General features: G+C 36.0%; 1 protein-coding gene across 7 annotated transcripts; it reads left to right on the forward strand.

Moving 5' to 3' along the window:
- The first annotated feature begins 1,605 nt into the window (after positions 1-1,605).
- Positions 1,606-5,771, forward strand: LOC127150267 (uncharacterized). Of its 7 annotated transcripts, none has more exons than XM_051087672.1 (6): positions 1,606-2,112; positions 2,233-2,319; positions 2,916-3,022; positions 4,472-4,592; positions 5,093-5,175; positions 5,604-5,771. In XM_051087672.1, the coding sequence occupies exons 1-5, from the start codon at positions 2,059-2,061 to the stop codon at positions 5,156-5,158; spliced, it is 435 nt and encodes a 144-aa protein (XP_050943629.1). In that variant the 5' UTR covers positions 1,606-2,058; the 3' UTR covers positions 5,159-5,175; positions 5,604-5,771. The 7 variants fall into 7 exon arrangements, 3 of the variants coding, with proteins under 3 accessions (XP_050943629.1, XP_050943628.1, XP_050943630.1); XR_007822486.1 differs by having other exon boundaries at positions 1,607-2,112; positions 5,085-5,175; XM_051087671.1 differs by lacking the exon at positions 5,604-5,771 and having other exon boundaries at positions 5,093-5,395.
- Positions 5,772-27,260: the final 21,489 nt, after the last annotated feature.

Here is a 27,260-nt window from a genome sequence, read left to right on the forward strand (position 1 = left end):
TCCTGGAATTTCTACCGAATGCTAAAGATATATCCATAGCCCCAGCAAGCATGATAAGAAATCAAAAGCTTGATCGTACATTGAAGTTCTTAACAACTCTTAGTTAATGAAATATATACATCTAACAATCTGTCATTTTGATGCTCACTTTCTGACAACTATACCATGTTAAACTTTGGACCATTTGATTAGTTAATAGATAACATTATTTTTTTTTTTAACAAAAATCATTAATCTTACAATACAGCTTAAGAACTTTCTTGAAAAAGTTAGAGAAGAGGTTATATAAAAGAGAGTTACAGCTTTTATTTTTGGGTAAAAAGAGTAGGCAGGAGGTTGAAAAATTAGAAATGGGTAAAGAAGAGTTTATTGTGTTCTGTCAAAATTTGTTGGTCCAGAGGGTGGGGGTTAATTTGTTCCTTGGTTAAAGGAGATTACCAAATATTGAAAAGGAAAAACAAATAAATAAAATTTTGAAAATTTTATACATTAGATAATTAAGTGTGATTGAGAATCTACGTCAGCAAGCAGCAGCTATGGGTGGACCTTCTTTGTATTCCAACTTCGAGCCATTTCCACAATGCCTTGAACGCTCACATTTTTGCGACATAGATAGCTATTTAAAAAAGGGAGCTTAAGCGCTCTTTTACAATTTTTAAGCAATGCTTAGATATAGCCAATAAAGGTACTATAAATAATTTATGAATCTCTTGCTATCCTAGTATTAGAAATTTCTTCAAGATTCTATTGAATCTAATTTTAATTTTGCAACTATTTCCAAAGTAAACAATAATAACAATATTGTAACGTTTCAAAAGAATTTAGGTTTCTTTATTTATTTTTTTTTTTTATAGAAATGACCATGTACTTTTTTATATTTTCCCCATAAATATTAAACTAAAGTCATGAAATATGATAAGACTCAATTGTGATCAAATTATATGGTGGAAACTTATAACTAATTACGGAATACTTAAATAGGGAGAATTAAGAAATAAGAATGAGTTGTGATTTATTGTAAATTGTAGTTAAATAGATAAATGGTTGAATTTCGGGCACTAAAACGAAACATCGAATCGGCGCTCGATAGGACACATTTCCACACCTTTTGTTTTTTTCTCCACGTGGCTATAAAAATACAAAATAAATCATTTATGGAAAAAACATAGTTTGATGAAAAGTTCTGAAGAAATTATTTTAAATAACAGAATTTATTTTTTAAAATATTTATAAATAAAATATTTTAATGACATATAGTTATTTATGTTTAATAAGAAACCTCTCCGAGATAAATTTTTTTATACTTGATAGAAAAATATTTTATCTGTTTTATTATTTTTATTAATATAAAAATAGAGTTGTTTTAAAAATTAGAGTCGTTTTTAAATATATTAAATTTTTAGATTCTATTAAATAATGTCTATTAGTAAAATAGTATCACTATTTATAATAGTTTGTCTAAAAACTATTTTAAAGAAACAAGTGCATTAAGTATTCTTTTGCAAAAAATGTGTATGCACGTATACATTCTTTTAACTTTAATTATATATTATTTTTTTAATTCAAAATCTCTAATAACTTAGTTAAAAATTAAAAGGTTTCATTTCATTTCATTTCAAATTTCAAAAAACAACTTCCCTTCGCAGCTTCTCTCTCATTTCTAAATTTCTTCATCTTTCTTCTCAACGGCAACTATCTCCCTCCTCTTCCCCCTCTCTCCGCCTCCCCTTCTCTCTCGATCTCTTGTCTCCTTCGTCTTCCTCAGAATCTTCACTCTTCCTTTCTCTCAATTTCTATTCTCTAAAATGAAGCATCCACCCAAGAAACCCTATCTTGCTAAATACCCATCTCGCCGATCCACTGTCATTTTCTATTCCATGCGCTAACGGCGCCGGAATCAAGGGCGGAAGACCCCTCGGAAGCCTATGTCGTCTTCCAAAGAAAATGCTTCACCGTCAGATCCCAAATTCCCAACTCCATGGTTCCCGATTCCAAACCCTCGCCGACTAAGTTGAAGAGCCTGCTCCATCTTCTAACCCACTTAAGCGGAAGCTCAGTATGGAGACCGTTCCTGAGAATTCCATCCCTGGGTTGTCTGATTCTGTTGTTAAGGTAGTTTACGTGGTGTGATTATGGATGTTTTGGTATATTTTTTTCTTAATTTGTGTGGTGAAATGATATTTTCCTGTAATATGAAAAATTAATTTGGTCTTATGTTGAATCATCTCACAGATTAGAGAAGATGTAAAATCTGGTGTAGAAAATTTAACAGAGGAGTGTGTATCCACAATGGCAGCCGTTACTCGGCTTCTAATGAAGGTTTTTATCTTCCTCGTGCTAATATGCGCACCTGAGTGCACCCCTATCCCTGCAACCGTGTACTAAAAAAAAGTTGCAGTTGTCCAAAATGTCTATATATAATTTGTATGCCATCCTTTATATTTTTAATTTTGTAATTTCGTAGATTGGTTGAACTGACTTCAGTATGCGGTTGAAATCATAAACTCAAGATTAATCATCAAGTTTTGGACCTTGTTAAGTGAAATTAGTTCTATTACTAAAGCATGAAAAAAGATAAACTTTAATAAAGATTAGAAAATGTTCGACACTTTATAGTCTTGATTTGTGTCAAAGACTACTTAAAGCATGAAGTCTCTCATCATGATATTGTGAAAAATTGCATGCCTTTAGTAGTTCATGGTCTCCACTGTTCTTCCTTTTCATGGTTAACCTTTTAAAATGAATTGAATACAATTTTAAACACCATCTTTATAATCTCAGAATAATTATGCAGGGTTTATCAGAATAATATGTTTGTTTCTTCAGATATACTTAATATTTCATTGATTGCTCATTCATTTTGGTTTCCATTTTTAGTCGATTATGGTGGCTCACTTTGGAAACTTGTTACATAGCTACTGCCAAAAGCTTTAAATTGCCTTCCGGATGCACCTCAAAATCAGCTTCATTCTTTGTGTTTTCTAATTTCTAGCTCACTCAATTCAGCCATGGAAGTACGGAGGTAAGTAAAGTTCCCTTTTGGAATTCAAGTTCTTCTGTACTTCTTGTTGGAGTTTGAGAGGCATTTTTGTTGTTGTTCTTCTTCTTGCATAACTGTGGTTGTGGAATTTGGGTTTTAGGTAGTGAAAGAACTTGTATTATAGTTTTCTGTGGTAAAAGGAATTGGACCCACTTGCCATATGTTCACTCAATTTGATTTTTTACTGTAAGTTGAGTCAGTTGTGGTCATTTTGAAGGGGTTCAACTGCATCTGGGAAGTTGGGAAGGAGTCAAAAGGGATTTTTTAAGCCAAAACTGACTTCTCTCACTTTGCCAGAATTGACTTCTCTCACTTTCTTTCTCTGCACTTCTAACTTCCAAAGTTTTTGTGACTGTTAGTAGTTTCATCAAGTGTTTGTGTTTGCTACTTGGTTATGCTTCATAATTGCTTTAGATTCACAAAAATACTATAACCTGTAGCCCTGTAATTCTATCCATTTCAGGAGTTTGTGATCTTTTTGTGTGTAGGAACTAACACAAATTGAATATTTAAAAAGTGAAAAGAAGTTGGGTTTGTAGAAAATAAGTGCCATTTGGTTGAGTTATGACTACTTTTGAAGATGGTTTTATTTTAACTATGACTGCATTTGCTAGTTTGTTTTTTGGTACTTCATTCACCATCCATTTTCTCTCCATGGTTGAGTTTCTCCCCTCATTTATTTTTTATAACATTCATTAGATCACTCTTTAAATCATTCAATTACAAAGGAAAGGCTACTTCAATTCATCACCAGTAAACTATTTTTTTCCTTTAGTAACAATCACTCACATCATTGTCATTTCTCTATGTATTGTCTATAGACCAGGGCGATTTCTAGTTCTCTTCTAAGATTAAATAATTACCAGCTAATCATTTAGGAAGTATTGCAGTTAAATGGTTGTTGGGTTGTCAACTATACTATTTTTTATCTGTTTTCTGTGTGCGGTTGAAATTCTTCTGATGTCCCCCATCTCCTGTGATTCTTTTCTTCAAAATCAAATAGTAGAAGTATCTGTTGGTTCATTTGTTCCACTTGCTTTGTCCCCTGTCCAGGAGTAAACCTTTGTATATTGGAGAAACATGCTCACTGAGCACATTGAGATCAATTTCAACAAGCTTTACTACTAGTTTTGATAGGCTTACGAGTTTTGGAAACATAAGATTTGATCGAGAAGTTAGGAGTAAAGGTTTGGGATATCTTAAATGTTTGGGTGATAGAAACCCGGTATTTCTTCATTTGTGGAATGAAATACTTGTCATGTTGTGTGTGATTGCTACCTTGTTGGATCCTTTGTTCTGTTACACCTTGTTGGTTGATTAAGGCAAAAGATGTGTTGGATTTGACAACAAGATGAGAATAGTAGTTGTAATTGTTAGCTCAATCATAGACTTCCTCTACATAATTCTTATAGTCTGTCATTTTCATTTTAGATATTCCAAATTTTATAATGCAAAACCTGATGAAGCCGATGATGGTGTTTGCACAAGAGCTTGGAGATTCTTTTTATCTTACTTCACAATTGACGTTCTTTCAGTTCTTCCACTCCCCCAGGTATGAAACTTCAGCCTTTTGCTCGCTTAGATTCTATCAATCTTATTGTCAAATTTGTCCATTCCATTTGTAACCAAGGATTCATTTGTAGGACAAGAAAGATAATCATCATTTAGAATATATATGTGAGAGTGCACACACAAAAACAACTAATTATTCAAGCAGAAACATAAAAGCATAATTTACGGAGCATACTGTCCTAAGTTAAGTTTGTGCTATAACAAGATATCCACTCTTGATGTTAAAACACAAAGTCGTATTGTCTAATCCCTTTAGTAATCTACAAGAACTTCAAAGAAATAAGCTCTGGGTCATTATCAATTTTGTTTTCCATCCTAAAATATTCAATTATTCTCTTTGGGAAATTATTGGAGGATGACCATGATTGAGATCTCAAATCTTTACACCAACAGCTGTTTGAATGTCTTTTCTATCTTTTCTTTCTTCTTACCTGGGAGGGGTTAAAAATTTTCATTTCTTGTGGATTATTAGCCATGCAGGGTTTACAGAAAGATTTGAACTTTTCATTTGTGGTCGTGAGCTGGCCAATGCATTTTTCGAATTGATCGATCGTATTTATCAGGTAAGAGGTGATTATATCAATCATTAATGTTAGAAGGGTGCACAGATGATGAAACTTTTTAGCCAATTTCATGGCATTTGAAAGAGAGAAAGTACATTAGTATTGAACTCAAGTTAAACTGGATAGTCTATCACCTTTTGGAAGATAACTTTCCTGTACTTTGTTCCATCTTGTATAGACCCTTTCAGTCGAAAGGTTACCAAAGGAATCGTTTTTGTTATGTGTTATGTGCTTAACTCCATAACAATGTGCGTCGAAGCTCTACATGAGCATTCTATTCTTCTTGCTTGGTATACTTGTGCATTATTGGTTTATGTGCCATGTCAAGAAATAATAGTTTCTATTGGAACGTTTTAGTGTTCCGGTTCCATGATAATTGGAATGGTTGTAATGATCTTTTTCTTTTAAAACAAACAAAATTGACACAGAGGATGATTAGAAGACCAGATCAGGCAACACAATGAGAAGCATGGCTCAGCTGTTTCTTATGTATCTCGTTTCTTATGTAATGACTCTTTGGACTTCAATTGCCAAAAAGATGAGGATGATTCTTATGAAGTGACACTTGATGATGATTTTCTTACTGCTTTGGAATATGGAATGCCACCAGCTTTTGGACTGGTATGCTTGTCTTTTCTGTCTGTCCACTTTTATGCATCTCGTTTCGGATGGGATCCTTAATGCACCGCTAGTGAAACTCTAGATCGTTCCATTCTTTTGACATAATAAAATCACAGAAAAAGTAGATTAGAGAGTGGCCAATGAAAGTATCTTGAATAGATATTTCATAGATGCTATGAAGTTTTTCCACATGCAAACATTTAAAAACCAGCTGCTGAAGTCTCCCATGTGAAAGCAACTAAGCAAGTAGTCTAAAATTTTGAAGTGCATACAAATTAACGAATTTGGGATGATATTTGATCTATAATTAAATTGTGGAACGTATGATGGATGTTTCGTTGTACTTGGATGTTTAGTATCCCTTTTCCTCGCTGTAATAGATGGAAGAATTTAACTTTCAAGGAATTGGAATTGATAGATTATATGTAGACCCAAGATCGTAGCCTTTTTATTTATTTAGGGTGATGGTATTATTCTGATGCATGTGAAAAATACTCGTGTGTAGGCGGTGGTTTTAGTTCTCATTCCAAGCTTAAGAGGATATGGATTTAGATACCCATCAATTGATGATTTGTGGGGTATGTGGGAAAAGAACTAGGGGTTAAATAATTTGCAAAAGACCAATGTAAGCATCCAATTAGTGGATAGGTCCTATATGTTAGCCCCTTAGGCATAGTTGAGGATGTTCTTATTAAGGCAGGAGAACTTATTTTTCTCGCTGATTTTAACATCCTAGATATCCATAAATTTTTAGTTTAACCTCTTTAATAAAATTTGATAGAAAATCTTGTTTTCTTTTTGTAGGAATAAAGGAAAAAATGGAGTATAATTGAATTTGGAACCTTTGCAAGCAAGGGGAAGTTTTCTGTTCCCTATCTCTTTTTTCGATCCTTACAATCTTGCTTAAAATGCTTTGAAGACAAATTAAAGTTTTAAGTGGGGGGTAGGGTTGTAGCTTTGCATGTTCTATGTCCTTTGGGAAATTTTCATTTTGCCAAAAATGTTCAAATTTTAAACTTTTTCAATGTCTTTATTCTTAAAATAAATACCATGTCTAATTTGCTTTCTAGTTTACACAAGCATGTCTGCCTAACCCTTGAGCATGGAGCTCGGGTTTGTGATTGTGTTTGTCATTTGAATATCTTAAATATGTTGAAAATGCATTCTTTGATAGCTTAGAAATGCGTAGAAGACATGCTATTCATTTTCTAAATATTGTAAATACTGTACATACTTAATAATGTGTTGAAAACATGTGTTGTTGAAAACATGGCCTAACCAAAACCAGATCTGCCTAGCCCTTAGAGTCCAGCCGGTTAGGTCAAGTAGAATGCGTTGAGCTCCCTCAGTATCAGAGCTTGTGTGGGGAACTCTTCACTTTTGGCCTAACCAAAACCAGACCTTCCTAGCCTTTAAAACCCAACCGGTTAGGTGAAGTAGAATGCGTTGAGCTCCCTCAGTATCAGAGCTTGTGTGGGGAACTCTTCACTTTTCGCCTAACCAAAACCAGACCTGCCTAGCCCTTAGAGTCCAGCCAGTTAGGTCAAGTAGAATGCGTTGAGCTCCCTCAGTATCAGAGCTTGTGTGGGGAACTCTTCACTTTTGGCCTAACCAAAACCAGACCTGCCTAGCCCTTAGAGTCCAGCCGGTTAGGTCAAGTAGAATGCGTTGAGCTCCCTCAGTATCAGAGCTTGTGTGGGGAACTCTTCACTTTTGGCCTAACCAAAACCAGACCTTTCTAGCCTTTAAAACCCAACCAGTTAGGTGAAGTAGAATGCGTTGAGCTCCCTCAGTATCAGAGCTTGTGTGGGGAACTCTTCACTTTTCACCTAACCAAAACCAGACCTGCCTAGCCCTTAGAGTCCAGCCGGTTAGGTCAAGTAGAATGCGTTGAGCTCCCTCAGTATCAGAGCTTGTGTGGGGAACTCTTCACTTTTGGCCTAACCAAAACCAGACCTTCCTAGCCTTTAAAACCCAACCGGTTAGGTGAAGTAGAATGCGTTGAGCTCCCTCAGTATCAGAGCTTGTGTGGGGAACTCTTCACTTTTCGCCTAACCAAAACCAGACCTACCTAGCCCTTAAAGTCCAGCCGGTTAGGTCAAGTAGAATGCGTTGAGCTCCCTCAGTATCAGAGCTTGTGTGGGGAACTCTTCACATTTGGCCTAACCAAAACCAGACCTTCCTAGCCTTTAAAACCCAACCGGTTAGGTGAAGTAGAATGCGTTGAGCTCCCTCAGTATCAGAGCTTGTGTGGGGAACTCTTCACTTTTCGCCTAACCAAAACCAGACCTACCTAGCCCTTAAAGTCCAGCCGGTTAGGTCAAGTAGAATGCGTTGAGCTCCCTCAGTATCAGAGCTTGTGTGGGGAACTCTTCACTTTTGGCCTAACCAAAACCAGACCTACCTAGCACATAAAGTCCAGCCGGTTAGGTCAAGTAGAATGCGTTGAGCTCCCTCAGTATCAGAGCTTGTGTGGGGAACTCTTCACTTTTGGCCTAACCAAAACCAGACCTTCCTAGCCTTTAAAACCCAACCAGTTAGGTGAAGTAGAATGCGTTGAGCTCCCTCAGTATCAGAGCTTGTGTGGGGAACTCTTCACTTTTCACCTAACCAAAACCAGACCTGCCTAGCCCTTAGAGTCCAGCCGGTTAGGTCAAGTAGAATGCGTTGAGCTCCCTCAGTATCAGAGCTTGTGTGGGGAACTCTTCACTTTTGGCCTAACCAAAACCAGACCTTCCTAGCCTTTAAAACCCATCCGGTTAGGTGAAGTAGAATGCGTTGAGCTCCCTCAGTATCAGAGCTTGTGTGGGGAACTCTTCACTTTTCGCCTAACCAAAACCAGACTTGCCTAGCCCTTAGAGTCCAGCCGGTTAGGTCAAGTAGAATGCGTTGAGCTCCCTCAGTATCAGAGCTTGTGTGGGGAACTCTTCACTTTTGGCCTAACCAAAACCAGACCTGCCTAGCCCTTAGATTCCAGCCAGTTAGGTCAAGTAGAATGCGTTGAGCTCCCTCAGTATCAGAGCTTGTGTGGGGAACTCTTCACTCTTGGCCTAACCAAAACCAGACCTACCCATCCCTTATCGTCCAACCGGTTAGGTCAAGTAGACACATACATATATGAGTCTAAATTCATACATATATCAAGTAAACTCAATGTGAATATGTGATTCTAAATTCATTTAATTTCGCTTTCAAATTTTTAAGAATGAAGTGACTTAATTGAATTCAATTTTGTTCGTTCCAATCGCATGATTAAGTTTGATTTCTAAAAGATGTAGGCTGGAAAAGGAGGTGAGCTAACATTGAATAGAAGAACCATAACAAGAGGGGCACTGGATTCATTGAGAAATGGGCGAGAGATTCCATGGCTCCCATTTCTTTAACTTTTGCAATCGATAGTAATGTCGATCTTGACAGGTAATGTTAATCTGTTTAAGTTGAGAGGTTTGGAATACTTCATGAAAATTAAGGTTGATATAGTCCTTAATTTAATGTTGGTTTTGTAAAAAAAATTAAAGTCGGCTGAATTTGAGATTGGATATTGAAACAACTATCTTTTTTACTTGAAAATCTGAATGAAATTGCATTTCTCTTTTGTTTGAGTCAGATTCTTCTTTTGAATCTTGGAAACTTTTTTGATTCATGTTTTTGTAATGTTGAATGGGTATGAAACAAAGTTAGGGGTTGAAATCTTGCAGGAATGTTGGAATGAAGATTTAGGAATTAATTCCTCTTTCTTAGAAGAATCTAAATCTATACAAAGGTCTTCTTTTTTGTTTCCAATCATCTGAGGTAATCTTGTAGGTTCTTTAATTCTGGGTGGAAATTCTAGACTACCTGAGGTAATTTTTGCTTTCTTAATAGTTTTTGTTGCATGTTTTCATGCCATTCTTGAAAATCTTGAGCTTGTTCTTGATTGTTCCCATGTTTGGTTTAGGTTTGTTTTGAACACCTTTTAGGTTTGTTTGAGACTCAGTTTGTTGCATCTACACACTTAATTGCTATTTTGGGACTTGAAGTGCTTTTTTTACAATGTTTGAATTTTTTTGGTAAGTTATGACTTACGAAATTATACTTGAGCATTGTTAGGCTATTTTTTAAGTTCGAATGGTACTTAGACATGTCGGTAGGTTATGAGTTATGAGTTACGAAATTATACTTGCACACTTGGTTGACATGTTGGGTGTTAGAGTGCTTTTATCGCACTTTTTGGAATTTTGGTCGGTTGTGATTTGCGAACTTATACTTAAGCATTGTTCGATCGTTTTGAAAGCTTACACACGTTTTGAACTCTTTTTAGGTTGGTCTGAAACAAAGTTTGTGGCACTAACACACTTGGTTGCCATTTTCGGTCTTGAAATGCTTTTTTCACACTTTTTGAATTTTTTGGTAGGTTATGGTTTACGAAATTACACTTAAGTTTTGTTGGGTCATTTTGATAGTTCAAGTGATACTTAGACACGATTTGAACACCTTTTAGGTTTGTTTGAGACTCAGTTTGTTGCATCCACACTTAATTGCCATTTTGGGTCTTGAAGTGCTTTTTTTTACAATGTTTGAATTTTTTTGGTAGGTGATGAGTTACGAAATTATACTTGAGCATTGTTAGGCCATTTTTTAAGTTGGAATGGTACTTAGACATGTTTTGAACAGGTGTTAGGTTGTTTCGAACTAAGTTTGTTGCACATACAGACATGATTGCCATCGAAGGGCTTTTTCCACACTTTTTTGAACTTTTTGGCAAGTTACGAGTTACAAGCTTTTACACTTAAGCGTCATTGGGTCGTTTGAAAGCTAAGACGTGTTTCGAATGCCTTTTTGGTTGGTTTGAATCTAAGTTTGTTGCACTTACACACTTGGCATTCTAGGTCTTGAAGTGCTTTTTTTCAATCTTTTTTGAACTTTTTGGTACGTTGTGAGTTACGAACTTACAGTTAAGATTTGTTAGATCGTTTTGAAAGTTCAAGTGATACTTGGACATGTTTTGAATGCGTTTTAGGTTGGTTTGACACTAAGTTTGTTGCACTCACACACACGGTTGCCACTTTGGGTCTTAAAGTGCTTTTTTCACACTTTTTGAACTTTCCGCTAGGTTGTGAGCTATGAACTTACACTTAAGATGTCTTAGGTCGTTTTTTAAGGTCCAAGCGATACGTAGACATGTTTTCAACACCTTTTAGGTTTGTTTTAGACTTAGTTTGTCGAACTTACGCACTTTGTTGCCATTTTGGGTCTTGAAAGGCTCTTTTCTCACTTTTTTAACTTTTTGCTAGGTTATGAGTAACCAACTTACACTTAAGCTTTGTTAGATCGTTTCTAAAATTCAAGTGATAATTAGACTCGTTTTGAACACTTTTAAGGTTGATTTGAGGGTAAGTTTGTTGTACTTACACATTTGGTTGCCATTTCTTTTGTGGTCTTTGAAGTGCTTTTTTCACGGTTCTTGACTTTTTGGTACGTTGGGAGTTGTAAACTTACACTTAAACTTTGTGAGGTTGCTTTTAAAGGTCAAGTGATACGTAGGCTCGGTTGGAACACTTTTTAAGTTTGTTTGAGACTAAGTATGTTGCACTTACATGCTTGGTCGGGTTGTGCCATTTTAGGTCCTCGGTGCTTTTTTCACTCTTTTTTGAACTTTTTAGTCGGTTATGAGTTACGAATTTACACTCAAGCAATGTTCAGAGGTTTTAAACTCTTTTTTATTTTGGTTTGGAACTAAGTTTGTTGAACTTGCACACTTGGCTGACATGTTGGGTGTTAGAGTGCTTTTATCGCACTTTTTGGAATTTTGGTCGGTTGTGATTTGCGAACTTATACTTAAGCATTGTTCGATCGTTTTGAAAGCTTACACACGTTTTGAACTCTTTTTAGGTTGGTCTGAAACAAAGTTTGTGGCACTAACACACTTGGTTGCCATTTTCGGTCTTGAAGTGCTTTTTTCACACTTTTTGAATTTTTTGGTAGGTTATGGTTTACGAAATTACACTTAAGTTTTGTTGGGTCATTTTGATAGTTCAAGTGATACTTAGACACGATTTGAACACCTTTTAGGTTTGTTTGAGACTCAGTTTGTTGCATCCACACACTTAATTGCCATTTTGGGTCTTGAAGTGCTTTTTTTACAATGTTTGAATTTTTTTGGTAGGTTATGAGTTACGAAATTATACTTGAGCATTGTTAGGCCATTTTTTAAGTTCGAATGGTACTTAGACATGTTTTGAACAGGTGTTAGGTTGTTTCGAACTAAGTTTGTTGCACATACAGACATGATTGCCATCGAAGGGCTTTTTCCACACTTTTTTGAACTTTTTGGCAAGTTACGAGTTACAAGCTTTTACACTTAAGCGTCATTGGGTCGTTTGAAAGCTAAGACGTGTTTCGAATGCCTTTTTGGTTGGTTTGAATCTAAGTTTGTTGCACTTACACACTTGGCATTCTAGGTCTTGAAGTGCTTTCTTTCAATCTTTTTTGAACTTTTTGGTACGTTGTGAGTTACGAACTTACAGTTAAGATTTGTTAGATCGTTTTGAAAGTTCAAGTGATACTTGGACATGTTTTGAATGCGTTTTAGGTTGGTTTGACACTAAGTTTGTTGCACTCACACACACGGTTGCCACTTTGGGTCTTAAAGTGCTTTTTTCACACTTTTTGAACTTTCCGCTAGGTTGTGAGCTATGAACTTACACTTAAGATGTCTTAGGTCGTTTTTTAAGGTCCAAGCGATACGTAGACATGTTTTCAACACCTTTTAGGTTTGTTTTAGACTTAGTTTGTCGAACTTACGCACTTTGTTGCCATTTTGGGTCTTGAAAGGCTCTTTTCTCACTTTTTTAATTTTTTGCTAGGTTATGAGTAACCAACTTACACTTAAGCTTTGTTAGATCGTTTCTAAAATTCAAGTGATAATTAGACTCGTTTTGAACACTTTTAAGGTTGGTTTGAGGGTAAGTTTGTTGTACTTACACATTTGGTTGCCATTTCTTTTGTGGTCTTTGAAGTGCTTTTTTCACGGTTCTTGACTTTTTGGTACGTTGGGAGTTGTAAACTTACACTTAAACTTTGTGAGGTTGCTTTTAAAGGTCAAGTGATACGTAGGCTCGGTTGGAACACTTTTTAAGTTTGTTTGAGACTAAGTCTGTTGCACTTACATGCTTGGTCGGGTTGTGCCATTTTAGGTCCTCGGTGCTTTTTTCACTCTTTTTTGAACTTTTTAGTCGGTTATGAGTTACGAATTTACACTCAAGCAATGTTCAGAGGTTTTAAACTCTTTTTTATTTTGGTTTGGAACTAAGTTTGTTGAACTTGCACACTTGGCTGACATGTTGGGTGTTAGAGTGCTTTTATCGCACTTTTTGGAATTTTGGTCGGTTGTGATTTGCGAACTTATACTTAAGCATTGTTCGATCGTTTTGAAAGCTTACACACGTTTTGAACTCTTTTTAGGTTGGTCTGAAACAAAGTTTGTGGCACTAACACACTTGGTTGCCATTTTCGGTCTTGAAGTGCTTTTTTCACACTTTTTGAATTTTTTGGTAGGTTATGGTTTACGAAATTACACTTAAGTTTTGTTGGGTCATTTTGATAGTTCAAGTGATACTTAGACACGATTTGAACACCTTTTAGGTTTGTTTGAGACTCAGTTTGTTGCATCCACACACTTAATTGCCATTTTGGGTCTTGAAGTGCTTTTTTTACAATGTTTGAATTTTTTTGGTAGGTTATGAGTTACGAAATTATACTTGAGCATTGTTAGGCCATTTTTTAAGTTCGAATGGTACTTAGACATGTTTTGAACAGGTGTTAGGTTGTTTCGAACTAAGTTTGTTGCACATACAGACATGATTGCCATCGAAGGGCTTTTTCCACACTTTTTTGAACTTTTTGGCAAGTTACGAGTTACAAGCTTTTACACTTAAGCGTCATTGGGTCGTTTGAAAGCTAAGACGTGTTTCGAATGCCTTTTTGGTTGGTTTGAATCTAAGTTTGTTGCACTTACACACTTGGCATTCTAGGTCTTGAAGTGCTTTCTTTCAATCTTTTTTGAACTTTTTGGTACGTTGTGAGTTACGAACTTACAGTTAAGATTTGTTAGATCGTTTTGAAAGTTCAAGTGATACTTGGACATGTTTTGAATGCGTTTTAGGTTGGTTTGACACTAAGTTTGTTGCACTCACACACACGGTTGCCACTTTGGGTCTTAAAGTGCTTTTTTCACACTTTTTGAACTTTCCGCTAGGTTGTGAGCTATGAACTTACACTTAAGATGTCTTAGGTCGTTTTTTAAGGTCCAAGCGATACGTAGACATGTTTTCAACACCTTTTAGGTTTGTTTTAGACTTTGTTTGTCGAACTTACGCACTTTGTTGCCATTTTGGGTCTTGAAAGGCTCTTTTCTCACTTTTTTAACTTTTTGCTAGGTTATGAGTAACCAACTTACACTTAAGCTTTGTTAGATCGTTTCTAAAATTCAAGTGATAATTAGACTCGTTTTGAACACTTTTAAGGTTGGTTTGAGGGTAAGTTTGTTGTACTTACACATTTGGTTGCCATTTCTTTTGTGGTCTTTGAAGTGCTTTTTTCACGGTTCTTGACTTTTTGGTACGTTGGGAGTTGTAAACTTACACTTAAACTTTGTGAGGTTGCTTTTAAAGGTCAAGTGATACGTAGGCTCGGTTGGAACACTTTTTAAGTTTGTTTGAGACTAAGTCTGTTGCACTTACATGCTTGGTCGGGTTGTGCCATTTTAGGTCCTCGGTGCTTTTTTCACTCTTTTTTGAACTTTTTAGTCGGTTATGAGTTACGAATTTACACTCAAGCAATGTTCAGAGGTTTTAAACTCTTTTTTATTTTGGTTTGGAACTAAGTTTGTTGAACTTGCACACTTGGCTGACATGTTGGGTGTTAGAGTGCTTTTATCGCACTTTTTGGAATTTTGGTCGGTTGTGATTTGCGAACTTATACTTAAGCATTGTTCGATCGTTTTGAAAGCTTACACACGTTTTGAACTCTTTTTAGGTTGGTCTGAAACAAATTTTGTGGCACTAACACACTTGGTTGCCATTTTCGGTCTTGAAGTGCTTTTTTCACACTTTTTGAATTTTTTGGTAGGTTATGGTTTACGAAATTACACTTAAGTTTTGTTGGGTCATTTTGATAGTTCAAGTGATACTTAGACACGATTTGAACACCTTTTAGGTTTGTTTGAGACTCAGTTTGTTGCATCCACACACTTAATTGCCATTTTGGGTCTTGAAGTGCTTTTTTTACAATGTTTGAATTTTTTTGGTAGGTTATGAGTTACGAAATTATACTTGAGCATTGTTAGGCCATTTTTTAAGTTCGAATGGTACTTAGACATGTTTTGAACAGGTGTTAGGTTGTTTCGAACTAAGTTTGTTGCACATACAGACATGATTGCCATCGAAGGGCTTTTTCCACACTTTTTTGAACTTTTTGGCAAGTTACGAGTTACAAGCTTTTACACTTAAGCGTCATTGGGTCGTTTGAAAGCTAAGACGTGTTTCGAATGCCTTTTTGGTTGGTTTGAATCTAAGTTTGTTGCACTTACACACTTGGCATTCTAGGTCTTGAAGTGCTTTCTTTCAATCTTTTTTGAACTTTTTGGTACGTTGTGAGTTACGAACTTACAGTTAAGATTTGTTAGATCGTTTTGAAAGTTCAAGTGATACTTGGACATGTTTTGAATGCGTTTTAGGTTGGTTTGACACTAAGTTTGTTGCACTCACACACACGGTTGCCACTTTGGGTCTTAAAGTGCTTTTTTCACACTTTTTGAACTTTCCGCTAGGTTGTGAGCTATGAACTTACACTTAAGATGTCTTAGGTCGTTTTTTAAGGTCCAAGCGATACGTAGACATGTTTTCAACACCTTTTAGGTTTGTTTTAAACTTAGTTTGTTGAACTTACGCACTTTGTTGCCATTTTGGGTCTTGAAAGGCTCTTTTCTCACTTTTTTAACTTTTTGCTAGGTTATGAGTAACCAACTTACACTTAAGCTTTGTTAGATCGTTTCTAAAATTCAAGTGATAATTAGACTCGTTTTGAACACTTTTAAGGTTGGTTTGAGGGTAAGTTTGTTGTACTTACACATTTGGTTGCCATTTCTTTTGTGGTCTTTGAAGTGCTTTTTTCACGGTTCTTGACTTTTTGGTACGTTGGGAGTTGTAAACTTACACTTAAACTTTGTGAGGTTGCTTTTAAAGGTCAAGTGATACGTAGGCTCGGTTGGAACACTTTTTAAGTTTGTTTGAGACTAAGTCTGTTGCACTTACATGCTTGGTCGGGTTGTGCCATTTTAGGTCCTCGGTGCTTTTTTCACTCTTTTTTGAACTTTTTAGTCGGTTATGAGTTACGAATTTACACTCAAGCAATGTTCAGAGGTTTTAAACTCTTTTTTATTTTGGTTTGGAACTAAGTTTGTTGAACTTGCACACTTGGCTGACATGTTGGGTGTTAGAGTGCTTTTATCGCACTTTTTGGAATTTTGGTCGGTTGTGATTTGCGAACTTATACTTAAGCATTGTTCGATCGTTTTGAAAGCTTACACACGTTTTGAACTCTTTTTAGGTTGGTCTGAAACAAAGTTTGTGGCACTAACACACTTGGTTGCCATTTTCGGTCTTGAAGTGCTTTTTTCACACTTTTTGAATTTTTTGGTAGGTTATGGTTTACGAAATTACACTTAAGTTTTGTTGGGTCATTTTGATAGTTCAAGTGATACTTAGACACGATTTGAACACCTTTTAGGTTTGTTTGAGACTCAGTTTGTTGCATCCACACACTTAATTGCCATTTTGGGTCTTGAAGTGCTTTTTTTACAATGTTTGAATTTTTTTGGTAGGTTATGAGTTACGAAATTATACTTGAGCATTGTTAGGCCATTTTTTAAGTTCGAATGGTACTTAGACATGTTTTGAACAGGTGTTAGGTTGTTTCGAACTAAGTTTGTTGTACATACAGACATGATTGCCATCGAAGGGCTTTTTCCACACTTTTTTGAACTTTTTGGCAAGTTACGAGTTACAAGCTTTTACACTTAAGCGTCATTGGGTCGTTTGAAAGCTAAGACGTGTTTCGAATGCCTTTTTGGTTGGTTTGAATCTAAGTTTGTTGCACTTACACACTTGGCATTCTAGGTCTTGAAGTGCTTTCTTTCAATCTTTTTTGAACTTTTTGGTACGTTGTGAGTTACGGACTTACAGTTAAGATTTGTTAGATCGTTTTGAAAGTTCAAGTGATACTTGGACATGTTTTGAATGCGTTTTAGGTTGGTTTGACACTAAGTTTGTTGCACTCACACACACGGTTGCCACTTTGGGTCTTAAAGTGCTTTTTTCACACTTTTTGAACTTTCCGCTAGGTTGTGAGCTATGAACTTACACTTAAGATGTCTTAGGTCGTTTTTTAAGGTCCAAGCGATACGTAGACATGTTTTCAACACCTTTTAGGTTTGTTTTAAACTTAGTTTGTTGAACTTACGCACTTTGTTGCCATTTTGGGTCTTGAAAGGCTCTTTTCTCACTTTTTTAACTTTTTGCTAGGTTATGAGTAACCAACTTACACTTAAGCTTTGTTAGATCGTTTCTAAAATTCAAGTGATAATTAGACTCGTTTTGAACACTTTTAAGGTTGGTTTGAGGGTAAGTTTGTTGTACTTACACATTTGGTTGCCATTTCTTTTGTGGTCTTTGAAGTGCTTTTTTCACGGTTCTTGACTTTTTGGTACGTTGGGAGTTGTAAACTTACACTTAAACTTTGTGAGGTTGCTTTTAAAGGTCAAGTGATACGTAGGCTCGGTTGGAACACTTTTTAAGTTTGTTTGAGACTAAGTCTGTTGCACTTACATGCTTGGTCGGGTTGTGCCATTTTAGGTCCTCGGTGCTTTTTTCACTCTTTTTTGAACTTTTTAGTCGGTTATGAGTTACGAATTTACACTCAAGCAATGTTCAGAGGTTTTAAACTCTTTTTTATTTTGGTTTGGAACTAAGTTTGTTGAACTTGCACACTTGGCTGACATGTTGGGTGTTAGAGTGCTTTTATCGCACTTTTTGGAATTTTGGTCGGTTGTGATTTGCGAACTTATACTTAAGCATTGTTCGATCGTTTTGAAAGCTTACACACGTTTTGAACTCTTTTTAGGTTGGTCTGAAACAAAGTTTGTGGCACTAACACACTTGGTTGCCATTTTCGGTCTTGAAGTGCTTTTTTCACACTTTTTGAATTTTTTGGTAGGTTATGGTTTACGAAATTACACTTAAGTTTTGTTGGGTCATTTTGATAGTTCAAGTGATACTTAGACACGATTTGAACACCTTTTAGGTTTGTTTGAGACTCAGTTTGTTGCATCCACACACTTAATTGCCATTTTGGGTCTTGAAGTGCTTTTTTTACAATGTTTGAATTTTTTTGGTAGGTTATGAGTTACGAAATTATACTTGAGCATTGTTAGGCCATTTTTTAAGTTCGAATGGTACTTAGACATGTTTTGAACAGGTGTTAGGTTGTTTCGAACTAAGTTTGTTGCACATACAGACATGATTGCCATCGAAGGGCTTTTTCCACACTTTTTTGAACTTTTTGGCAAGTTACGAGTTACAAGCTTTTACACTTAAGCGTCATTGGGTCGTTTGAAAGCTAAGACGTGTTTCGAATGCCTTTTTGGTTGGTTTGAATCTAAGTTTGTTGCACTTACACACTTGGCATTCTAGGTCTTGAAGTGCTTTGTTTCAATCTTTTTTGAACTTTTTGGTACGTTGTGAGTTACGAACTTACAGTTAAGATTTGTTAGATCGTTTTGAAAGTTCAAGTGATACTTGGACATGTTTTGAATGCGTTTTAGGTTGGTTTGACACTAAGTTTGTTGCACTCACACACACGGTTGCCACTTTGGGTCTTAAAGTGCTTTTTTCACACTTTTTGAACTTTCCGCTAGGTTGTGAGCTATGAACTTACACTTAAGATGTCTTAGGTCGTTTTTTAAGGTCCAAGCGATACGTAGACATGTTTTCAACACCTTTTAGGTTTGTTTTAGACTTAGTTTGTCGAACTTACGCACTTTGTTGCCATTTTGGGTCTTGAAAGGCTCTTTTCTCACTTTTTTAACTTTTTGCTAGGTTATGAGTAACCAACTTACACTTAAGCTTTGTTAGATCGTTTCTAAAATTCAAGTGATAATTAGACTCGTTTTGAACACTTTTAAGGTTGGTTTGAGGGTAAGTTTGTTGTACTTACACATTTGGTTGCCATTTCTTTTGTGGTCTTTGAAGTGCTTTTTTCACGGTTCTTGACTTTTTGGTACGTTGGGAGTTGTAAACTTACACTTAAACTTTGTGAGGTTGCTTTTAAAGGTCAAGTGATACGTAGGCTCGGTTGGAACACTTTTTAAGTTTGTTTGAGACTAAGTCTGTTGCACTTACATGCTTGGTCGGGTTGTGCCATTTTAGGTCCTCGGTGCTTTTTTCACTCTTTTTTGAACTTTTTAGTCGGTTATGAGTTACGAATTTACACTCAAGCAATGTTCAGAGGTTTTAAACTCTTTTTTATTTTGGTTTGGAACTAAGTTTGTTGAACTTGCACACTTGGCTGACATGTTGGGTGTTAGAGTGCTTTTATCGCACTTTTTGGAATTTTGGTCGGTTGTGATTTGCGAACTTATACTTAAGCATTGTTCGATCGTTTTGAAAGCTTACACACGTTTTGAACTCTTTTTAGGTTGGTCTGAAACAAAGTTTGTGGCACTAACACACTTGGTTGCCATTTTCGGTCTTGAAGTGCTTTTTTCACACTTTTTGAATTTTTTGGTAGGTTATGGTTTACGAAATTACACTTAAGTTTTGTTGGGTCATTTTGATAGTTCAAGTGATACTTAGACACGATTTGAACACCTTTTAGGTTTGTTTGAGACTCAGTTTGTTGCATCCACACACTTAATTGCCATTTTGGGTCTTGAAGTGCTTTTTTTACAATGTTTGAATTTTTTTGGTAGGTTATGAGTTACGAAATTATACTTGAGCATTGTTAGGCCATTTTTTAAGTTCGAATGGTACTTAGACATGTTTTGAACAGGTGTTAGGTTGTTTCGAACTAAGTTTGTTGCACATACAGACATGATTGCCATCGAAGGGCTTTTTCCACACTTTTTTGAACTTTTTGGCAAGTTACGAGTTACAAGCTTTTACACTTAAGCGTCATTGGGTCGTTTGAAAGCTAAGACGTGTTTCGAATGCCTTTTTGGTTGGTTTGAATCTAAGTTTGTTGCACTTACACACTTGGCATTCTAGGTCTTGAAGTGCTTTGTTTCAATCTTTTTTGAACTTTTTGGTACGTTGTGAGTTACGAACTTACAGTTAAGATTTGTTAGATCGTTTTGAAAGTTCAAGTGATACTTGGACATGTTTTGAATGCGTTTTAGGTTGGTTTGACACTAAGTTTGTTGCACTCACACACACGGTTGCCACTTTGGGTCTTAAAGTGCTTTTTTCACACTTTTTGAACTTTCCGCTAGGTTGTGAGCTATGAACTTACACTTAAGATGTCTTAGGTCGTTTTTTAAGGTCCAAGCGATACGTAGACATGTTTTCAACACCTTTTAGGTTTGTTTTAGACTTAGTTTGTCGAACTTACGCACTTTGTTGCCATTTTGGGTCTTGAAAGGCTCTTTTCTCACTTTTTTAACTTTTTGCTAGGTTATGAGTAACCAACTTACACTTAAGCTTTGTTAGATCGTTTCTAAAATTCAAGTGATAATTAGACTCGTTTTGAACACTTTTAAGGTTGGTTTGAGGGTAAGTTTGTTGTACTTACACATTTGGTTGCCATTTCTTTTGTGGTCTTTGAAGTGCTTTTTTCACGGTTCTTGACTTTTTGGTACGTTGGGAGTTGTAAACTTACACTTAAACTTTGTGAGGTTGCTTTTAAAGGTCAAGTGATACGTAGGCTCGGTTGGAACACTTTTTAAGTTTGTTTGAGACTAAGTCTGTTGCACTTACATGCTTGGTCGGGTTGTGCCATTTTAGGTCCTCGGTGCTTTTTTCACTCTTTTTTGAACTTTTTAGTCGGTTATGAGTTACGAATTTACACTCAAGCAATGTTCAGAGGTTTTAAACTCTTTTTTATTTTGGTTTGGAACTAAGTTTGTTGAACTTGCACACTTGGCTGACATGTTGGGTGTTAGAGTGCTTTTATCGCACTTTTTGGAATTTTGGTCGGTTGTGATTTGCGAACTTATACTTAAGCATTGTTCGATCGTTTTGAAAGCTTACACACGTTTTGAACTCTTTTTAGATTGGTCTGAAACAAAGTTTGTGGCACTAACACACTTGGTTGCCATTTTCGGTCTTGAAGTGCTTTTTTCACACTTTTTGAATTTTTTGGTAGGTTATGGTTTACGAAATTACACTTAAGTTTTGTTGGGTCATTTTGATAGTTCAAGTGATACTTAGACACGATTTGAACACCTTTTAGGTTTGTTTGAGACTCAGTTTGTTGCATCCACACACTTAATTGCCATTTTGGGTCTTGAAGTGCTTTTTTTACAATGTTTGAATTTTTTTGGTAGGTTATGAGTTACGAAATTATACTTGAGCATTGTTAGGCCATTTTTTAAGTTCGAATGGTACTTAGACATGTTTTGAACAGGTGTTAGGTTGTTTCGAACTAAGTTTGTTGCACATACAGACATGATTGCCATCGAAGGGCTTTTTCCACACTTTTTTGAACTTTTTGGCAAGTTACGAGTTACAAGCTTTTACACTTAAGCGTCATTGGGTCGTTTGAAAGCTAAGACGTGTTTCGAATGCCTTTTTGGTTGGTTTGAATCTAAGTTTGTTGCACTTACACACTTGGCATTCTAGGTCTTGAAGTGCTTTCTTTCAATCTTTTTTGAACTTTTTGGTACGTTGTGAGTTACGAACTTACAGTTAAGATTTGTTAGATCGTTTTGAAAGTTCAAGTGATACTTGGACATGTTTTGAATGCGTTTTAGGTTGGTTTGACACTAAGTTTGTTGCACTCACACACACGGTTGCCACTTTGGGTCTTAAAGTGCTTTTTTCACACTTTTTGAACTTTCCGCTAGGTTGTGAGCTATGAACTTACACTTAAGATGTCTTAGGTCGTTTTTTAAGGTCCAAGCGATACGTAGACATGTTTTCAACACCTTTTAGGTTTGTTTTAGACTTAGTTTGTCGAACTTACGCACTTTGTTGCCATTTTGGGTCTTGAAAGGCTCTTTTCTCACTTTTTTAACTTTTTGCTAGGTTATGAGTAACCAACTTACACTTAAGCTTTGTTAGATCGTTTCTAAAATTCAAGTGATAATTAGACTCGTTTTGAACACTTTTAAGGTTGGTTTGAGGGTAAGTTTGTTGTACTTACACATTTGGTTGCCATTTCTTTTGTGGTCTTTGAAGTGCTTTTTTCACGGTTCTTGACTTTTTGGTACGTTGGGAGTTGTAAACTTACACTTAAACTTTGTGAGGTTGCTTTTAAAGGTCAAGTGATACGTAGGCTCGGTTGGAACACTTTTTAAGTTTGTTTGAGACTAAGTCTGTTGCACTTACATGCTTGGTCGGGTTGTGCCATTTTAGGTCCTCGGTGCTTTTTTCACTCTTTTTTGAACTTTTTAGTCGGTTATGAGTTACGAATTTACACTCAAGCAATGTTCAGAGGTTTTAAACTCTTTTTTATTTTGGTTTGGAACTAAGTTTGTTGAACTTGCACACTTGGCTGACATGTTGGGTGTTAGAGTGCTTTTATCGCACTTTTTGGAATTTTGGTCGGTTGTGATTTGCGAACTTATACTTAAGCATTGTTCGATCGTTTTGAAAGCTTACACACGTTTTGAACTCTTTTTAGGTTGGTCTGAAACAAAGTTTGTGGCACTAACACACTTGGTTGCCATTTTCGGTCTTGAAGTGCTTTTTTCACACTTTTTGAATTTTTTGGTAGGTTATGGTTTACGAAATTACACTTAAGTTTTGTTGGGTCATTTTGATAGTTCAAGTGATACTTAGACACGATTTGAACACCTTTTAGGTTTGTTTGAGACTCAGTTTGTTGCATCCACACACTTAATTGCCATTTTGGGTCTTGAAGTGCTTTTTTTACAATGTTTGAATTTTTTTGGTAGGTTATGAGTTACGAAATTATACTTGAGCATTGTTAGGCCATTTTTTAAGTTCGAATGGTACTTAGACATGTTTTGAACAGGTGTTAGGTTGTTTCGAACTAAGTTTGTTGCACATACAGACATGATTGCCATCGAAGGGCTTTTTCCACACTTTTTTGAACTTTTTGGCAAGTTACGAGTTACAAGCTTTTACACTTAAGCGTCATTGGGTCGTTTGAAAGCTAAGACGTGTTTCGAATGCCTTTTTGGTTGGTTTGAATCTAAGTTTGTTGCACTTACACACTTGGCATTCTAGGTCTTGAAGTGCTTTCTTTCAATCTTTTTTGAACTTTTTGGTACGTTGTGAGTTACGAACTTACAGTTAAGATTTGTTAGATCGTTTTGAAAGTTCAAGTGATACTTGGACATGTTTTGAATGCGTTTTAGGTTGGTTTGACACTAAGTTTGTTGCACTCACACACACGGTTGCCACTTTGGGTCTTAAAGTGCTTTTTTTCACACTTTTTGAACTTTCCGCTAGGTTGTGAGCTATGAACTTACACTTAAGATGTCTTAGGTCGTTTTTTAAGGTCCAAGCGATACGTAGACATGTTTTCAACACCTTTTAGGTTTGTTTTAGACTTAGTTTGTCGAACTTACGCACTTTGTTGCCATTTTGGGTCTTGAAAGGCTCTTTTCTCACTTTTTTAACTTTTTGCTAGGTTATGAGTAACCAACTTACACTTAAGCTTTGTTAGATCGTTTCTAAAATTCAAGTGATAATTAGACTCGTTTTGAACACTTTTAAGGTTGGTTTGAGGGTAAGTTTGTTGTACTTACACATTTGGTTGCCATTTCTTTTGTGGTCTTTGAAGTGCTTTTTTCACGGTTCTTGACTTTTTGGTACGTTGGGAGTTGTAAACTTACACTTAAACTTTGTGAGGTTGCTTTTAAAGGTCAAGTGATACGTAGGCTCGGTTGGAACACTTTTTAAGTTTGTTTGAGACTAAGTCTGTTGCACTTACATGCTTGGTCGGGTTGTGCCATTTTAGGTCCTCGGTGCTTTTTTCACTCTTTTTTGAACTTTTTAGTCGGTTATGAGTTACGAATTTACACTCAAGCAATGTTCAGAGGTTTTAAACTCTTTTTTATTTTGGTTTGGAACTAAGTTTGTTGAACTTGCACACTTGGCTGACATGTTGGGTGTTAGAGTGCTTTTATCGCACTTTTTGGAATTTTGGTCGGTTGTGATTTGCGAACTTATACTTAAGCATTGTTCGATCGTTTTGAAAGCTTACACACGTTTTGAACTCTTTTTAGGTTGGTCTGAAACAAAGTTTGTGGCACTAACACACTTGGTTGCCATTTTCGGTCTTGAAGTGCTTTTTTCACACTTTTTGAATTTTTTGGTAGGTTATGGTTTACGAAATTACACTTAAGTTTTGTTGGGTCATTTTGATAGTTCAAGTGATACTTAGACACGATTTGAACACCTTTTAGGTTTGTTTGAGACTCAGTTTGTTGCATCCACACACTTAATTGCCATTTTGGGTCTTGAAGTGCTTTTTTTACAATGTTTGAATTTTTTTGGTAGGTTATGAGTTACGAAATTATACTTGAGCATTGTTAGGCCATTTTTTAAGTTCGAATGGTACTTAGACATGTTTTGAACAGGTGTTAGGTTGTTTCGAACTAAGTTTGTTGCACATACAGACATGATTGCCATCGAAGGGCTTTTTCCACACTTTTTTGAACTTTTTGGCAAGTTACGAGTTACAAGCTTTTACACTTAAGCGTCATTGGGTCGTTTGAAAGCTAAGACGTGTTTCGAATGCCTTTTTGGTTGGTTTGAATCTAAGTTTGTTGCACTTACACACTTGGCATTCTAGGTCTTGAAGTGCTTTCTTTCAATCTTTTTTGAACTTTTTGGTACGTTGTGAGTTACGGACTTACAGTTAAGATTTGTTAGATCGTTTTGAAAGTTCAAGTGATACTTGGACATGTTTTGAATGCGTTTTAGGTTGGTTTGACACTAAGTTTGTTGCACTCACACACACGGTTGCCACTTTGGGTCTTAAAGTGCTTTTTTCACACTTTTTGAACTTTCCGCTAGGTTGTGAGCTATGAACTTACACTTAAGATGTCTTAGGTCGTTTTTTAAGGTCCAAGCGATACGTAGACATGTTTTCAACACCTTTTAGGTTTGTTTTAAACTTAGTTTGTTGAACTTACGCACTTTGTTGCCATTTTGGGTCTTGAAAGGCTCTTTTCTCACTTTTTTAACTTTTTGCTAGGTTATGAGTAACCAACTTACACTTAAGCTTTGTTAGATCGTTTCTAAAATTCAAGTGATAATTAGACTCGTTTTGAACACTTTTAAGGTTGGTTTGAGGGTAAGTTTGTTGTACTTACACATTTGGTTGCCATTTCTTTTGTGGTCTTTGAAGTGCTTTTTTCACGGTTCTTGACTTTTTGGTACGTTGGGAGTTGTAAACTTACACTTAAACTTTGTGAGGTTGCTTTTAAAGGTCAAGTGATACGTAGGCTCGGTTGGAACACTTTTTAAGTTTGTTTGAGACTAAGTCTGTTGCACTTACATGCTTGGTCGGGTTGTGCCATTTTAGGTCCTCGGTGCTTTTTTCACTCTTTTTTGAACTTTTTAGTCGGTTATGAGTTACGAATTTACACTCAAGCAATGTTCAGAGGTTTTAAACTCTTTTTTATTTTGGTTTGGAACTAAGTTTGTTGAACTTGCACACTTGGCTGACATGTTGGGTGTTAGAGTGCTTTTATCGCACTTTTTGGAATTTTGGTCGGTTGTGATTTGCGAACTTATACTTAAGCATTGTTCGATCGTTTTGAAAGCTTACACACGTTTTGAACTCTTTTTAGGTTGGTCTGAAACAAAGTTTGTGGCACTAACACACTTGGTTGCCATTTTCGGTCTTGAAGTGCTTTTTTCACACTTTTTGAATTTTTTGGTAGGTTATGGTTTACGAAATTACACTTAAGTTTTGTTGGGTCATTTTGATAGTTCAAGTGATACTTAGACACGATTTGAACACCTTTTAGGTTTGTTTGAGACTCAGTTTGTTGCATCCACACACTTAATTGCCATTTTGGGTCTTGAAGTGCTTTTTTTACAATGTTTGAATTTTTTTGGTAGGTTATGAGTTACGAAATTATACTTGAGCATTGTTAGGCCATTTTTTAAGTTCGAATGGTACTTAGACATGTTTTGAACAGGTGTTAGGTTGTTTCGAACTAAGTTTGTTGCACATACAGACATGATTGCCATCGAAGGGCTTTTTCCACACTTTTTTGAACTTTTTGGCAAGTTACGAGTTACAAGCTTTTACACTTAAGCGTCATTGGGTCGTTTGAAAGCTAAGACGTGTTTCGAATGCCTTTTTGGTTGGTTTGAATCTAAGTTTGTTGCACTTACACACTTGGCATTCTAGGTCTTGAAGTGCTTTCTTTCAATCTTTTTTGAACTTTTTGGTACGTTGTGAGTTACGAACTTACAGTTAAGATTTGTTAGATCGTTTTGAAAGTTCAAGTGATACTTGGACATGTTTTGAATGCGTTTTAGGTTGGTTTGACACTAAGTTTGTTGCACTCACACACACGGTTGCCACTTTGGGTCTTAAAGTGCTTTTTTCACACTTTTTGAACTTTCCGCTAGGTTGTGAGCTATGAACTTACACTTAAGATGTCTTAGGTCGTTTTTTAAGGTCCAAGCGATACGTAGACATGTTTTCAACACCTTTTAGGTTTGTTTTAAACTTAGTTTGTTGAACTTACGCACTTTGTTGCCATTTTGGGTCTTGAAAGGCTCTTTTCTCACTTTTTTAACTTTTTGCTAGGTTATTAGTAACCAACTTACACTTAAGCTTTGTTAGATCGTTTCTAAAATTCAAGTGATAATTAGACTCGTTTTGAACACTTTTAAGGTTGGTTTGAGGGTAAGTTTGTTGTACTTACACATTTGGTTGCCATTTCTTTTGTGGTCTTTGAAGTGCTTTTTTCACGGTTCTTGACTTTTTGGTACGTTGGGAGTTGTAAACTTACACTTAAACTTTGTGAGGTTGCTTTTAAAGGTCAAGTGATACGTAGGCTCGGTTGGAACACTTTTTAAGTTTGTTTGAGACTAAGTCTGTTGCACTTACATGCTTGGTCGGGTTGTGCCATTTTAGGTCCTCGGTGCTTTTTTCACTCTTTTTTGAACTTTTTAGTCGGTTATGAGTTACGAATTTACACTCAAGCAATGTTCAGAGGTTTTAAACTCTTTTTTATTTTGGTTTGGAACTAAGTTTGTTGAACTTGCACACTTGGC

The sequence above is a fragment of the Cucumis melo genome, chromosome 7 (genome assembly GCF_025177605.1).
Source record: "Cucumis melo cultivar AY chromosome 7, USDA_Cmelo_AY_1.0, whole genome shotgun sequence".
In the NCBI taxonomy this organism is placed as follows: domain Eukaryota; kingdom Viridiplantae; phylum Streptophyta; class Magnoliopsida; order Cucurbitales; family Cucurbitaceae; genus Cucumis; species Cucumis melo.

What these genes read in the sequence shown, in the direction of transcription:
- LOC127150267 (XM_051087672.1), top strand. Translation starts at nt 2,059, where the DNA reads ATGGAGACCGTTCCTGAGAATTCCATCCCTGGGTTGTCTGATTCTGTT. An exon ending in TGTCTGATTCTGTTGTTAAG is followed by an intron (nt 2,113 to 2,232) that starts GTAGTTTACGTG and finishes ATCATCTCACAG; the next exon opens with ATTAGAGAAGATGTAAAATC. An exon ending in CAGTTCTTCCACTCCCCCAG is followed by an intron (nt 4,593 to 5,092) that starts GTATGAAACTTC and finishes TTAGCCATGCAG; the next exon opens with GGTTTACAGAAAGATTTGAA.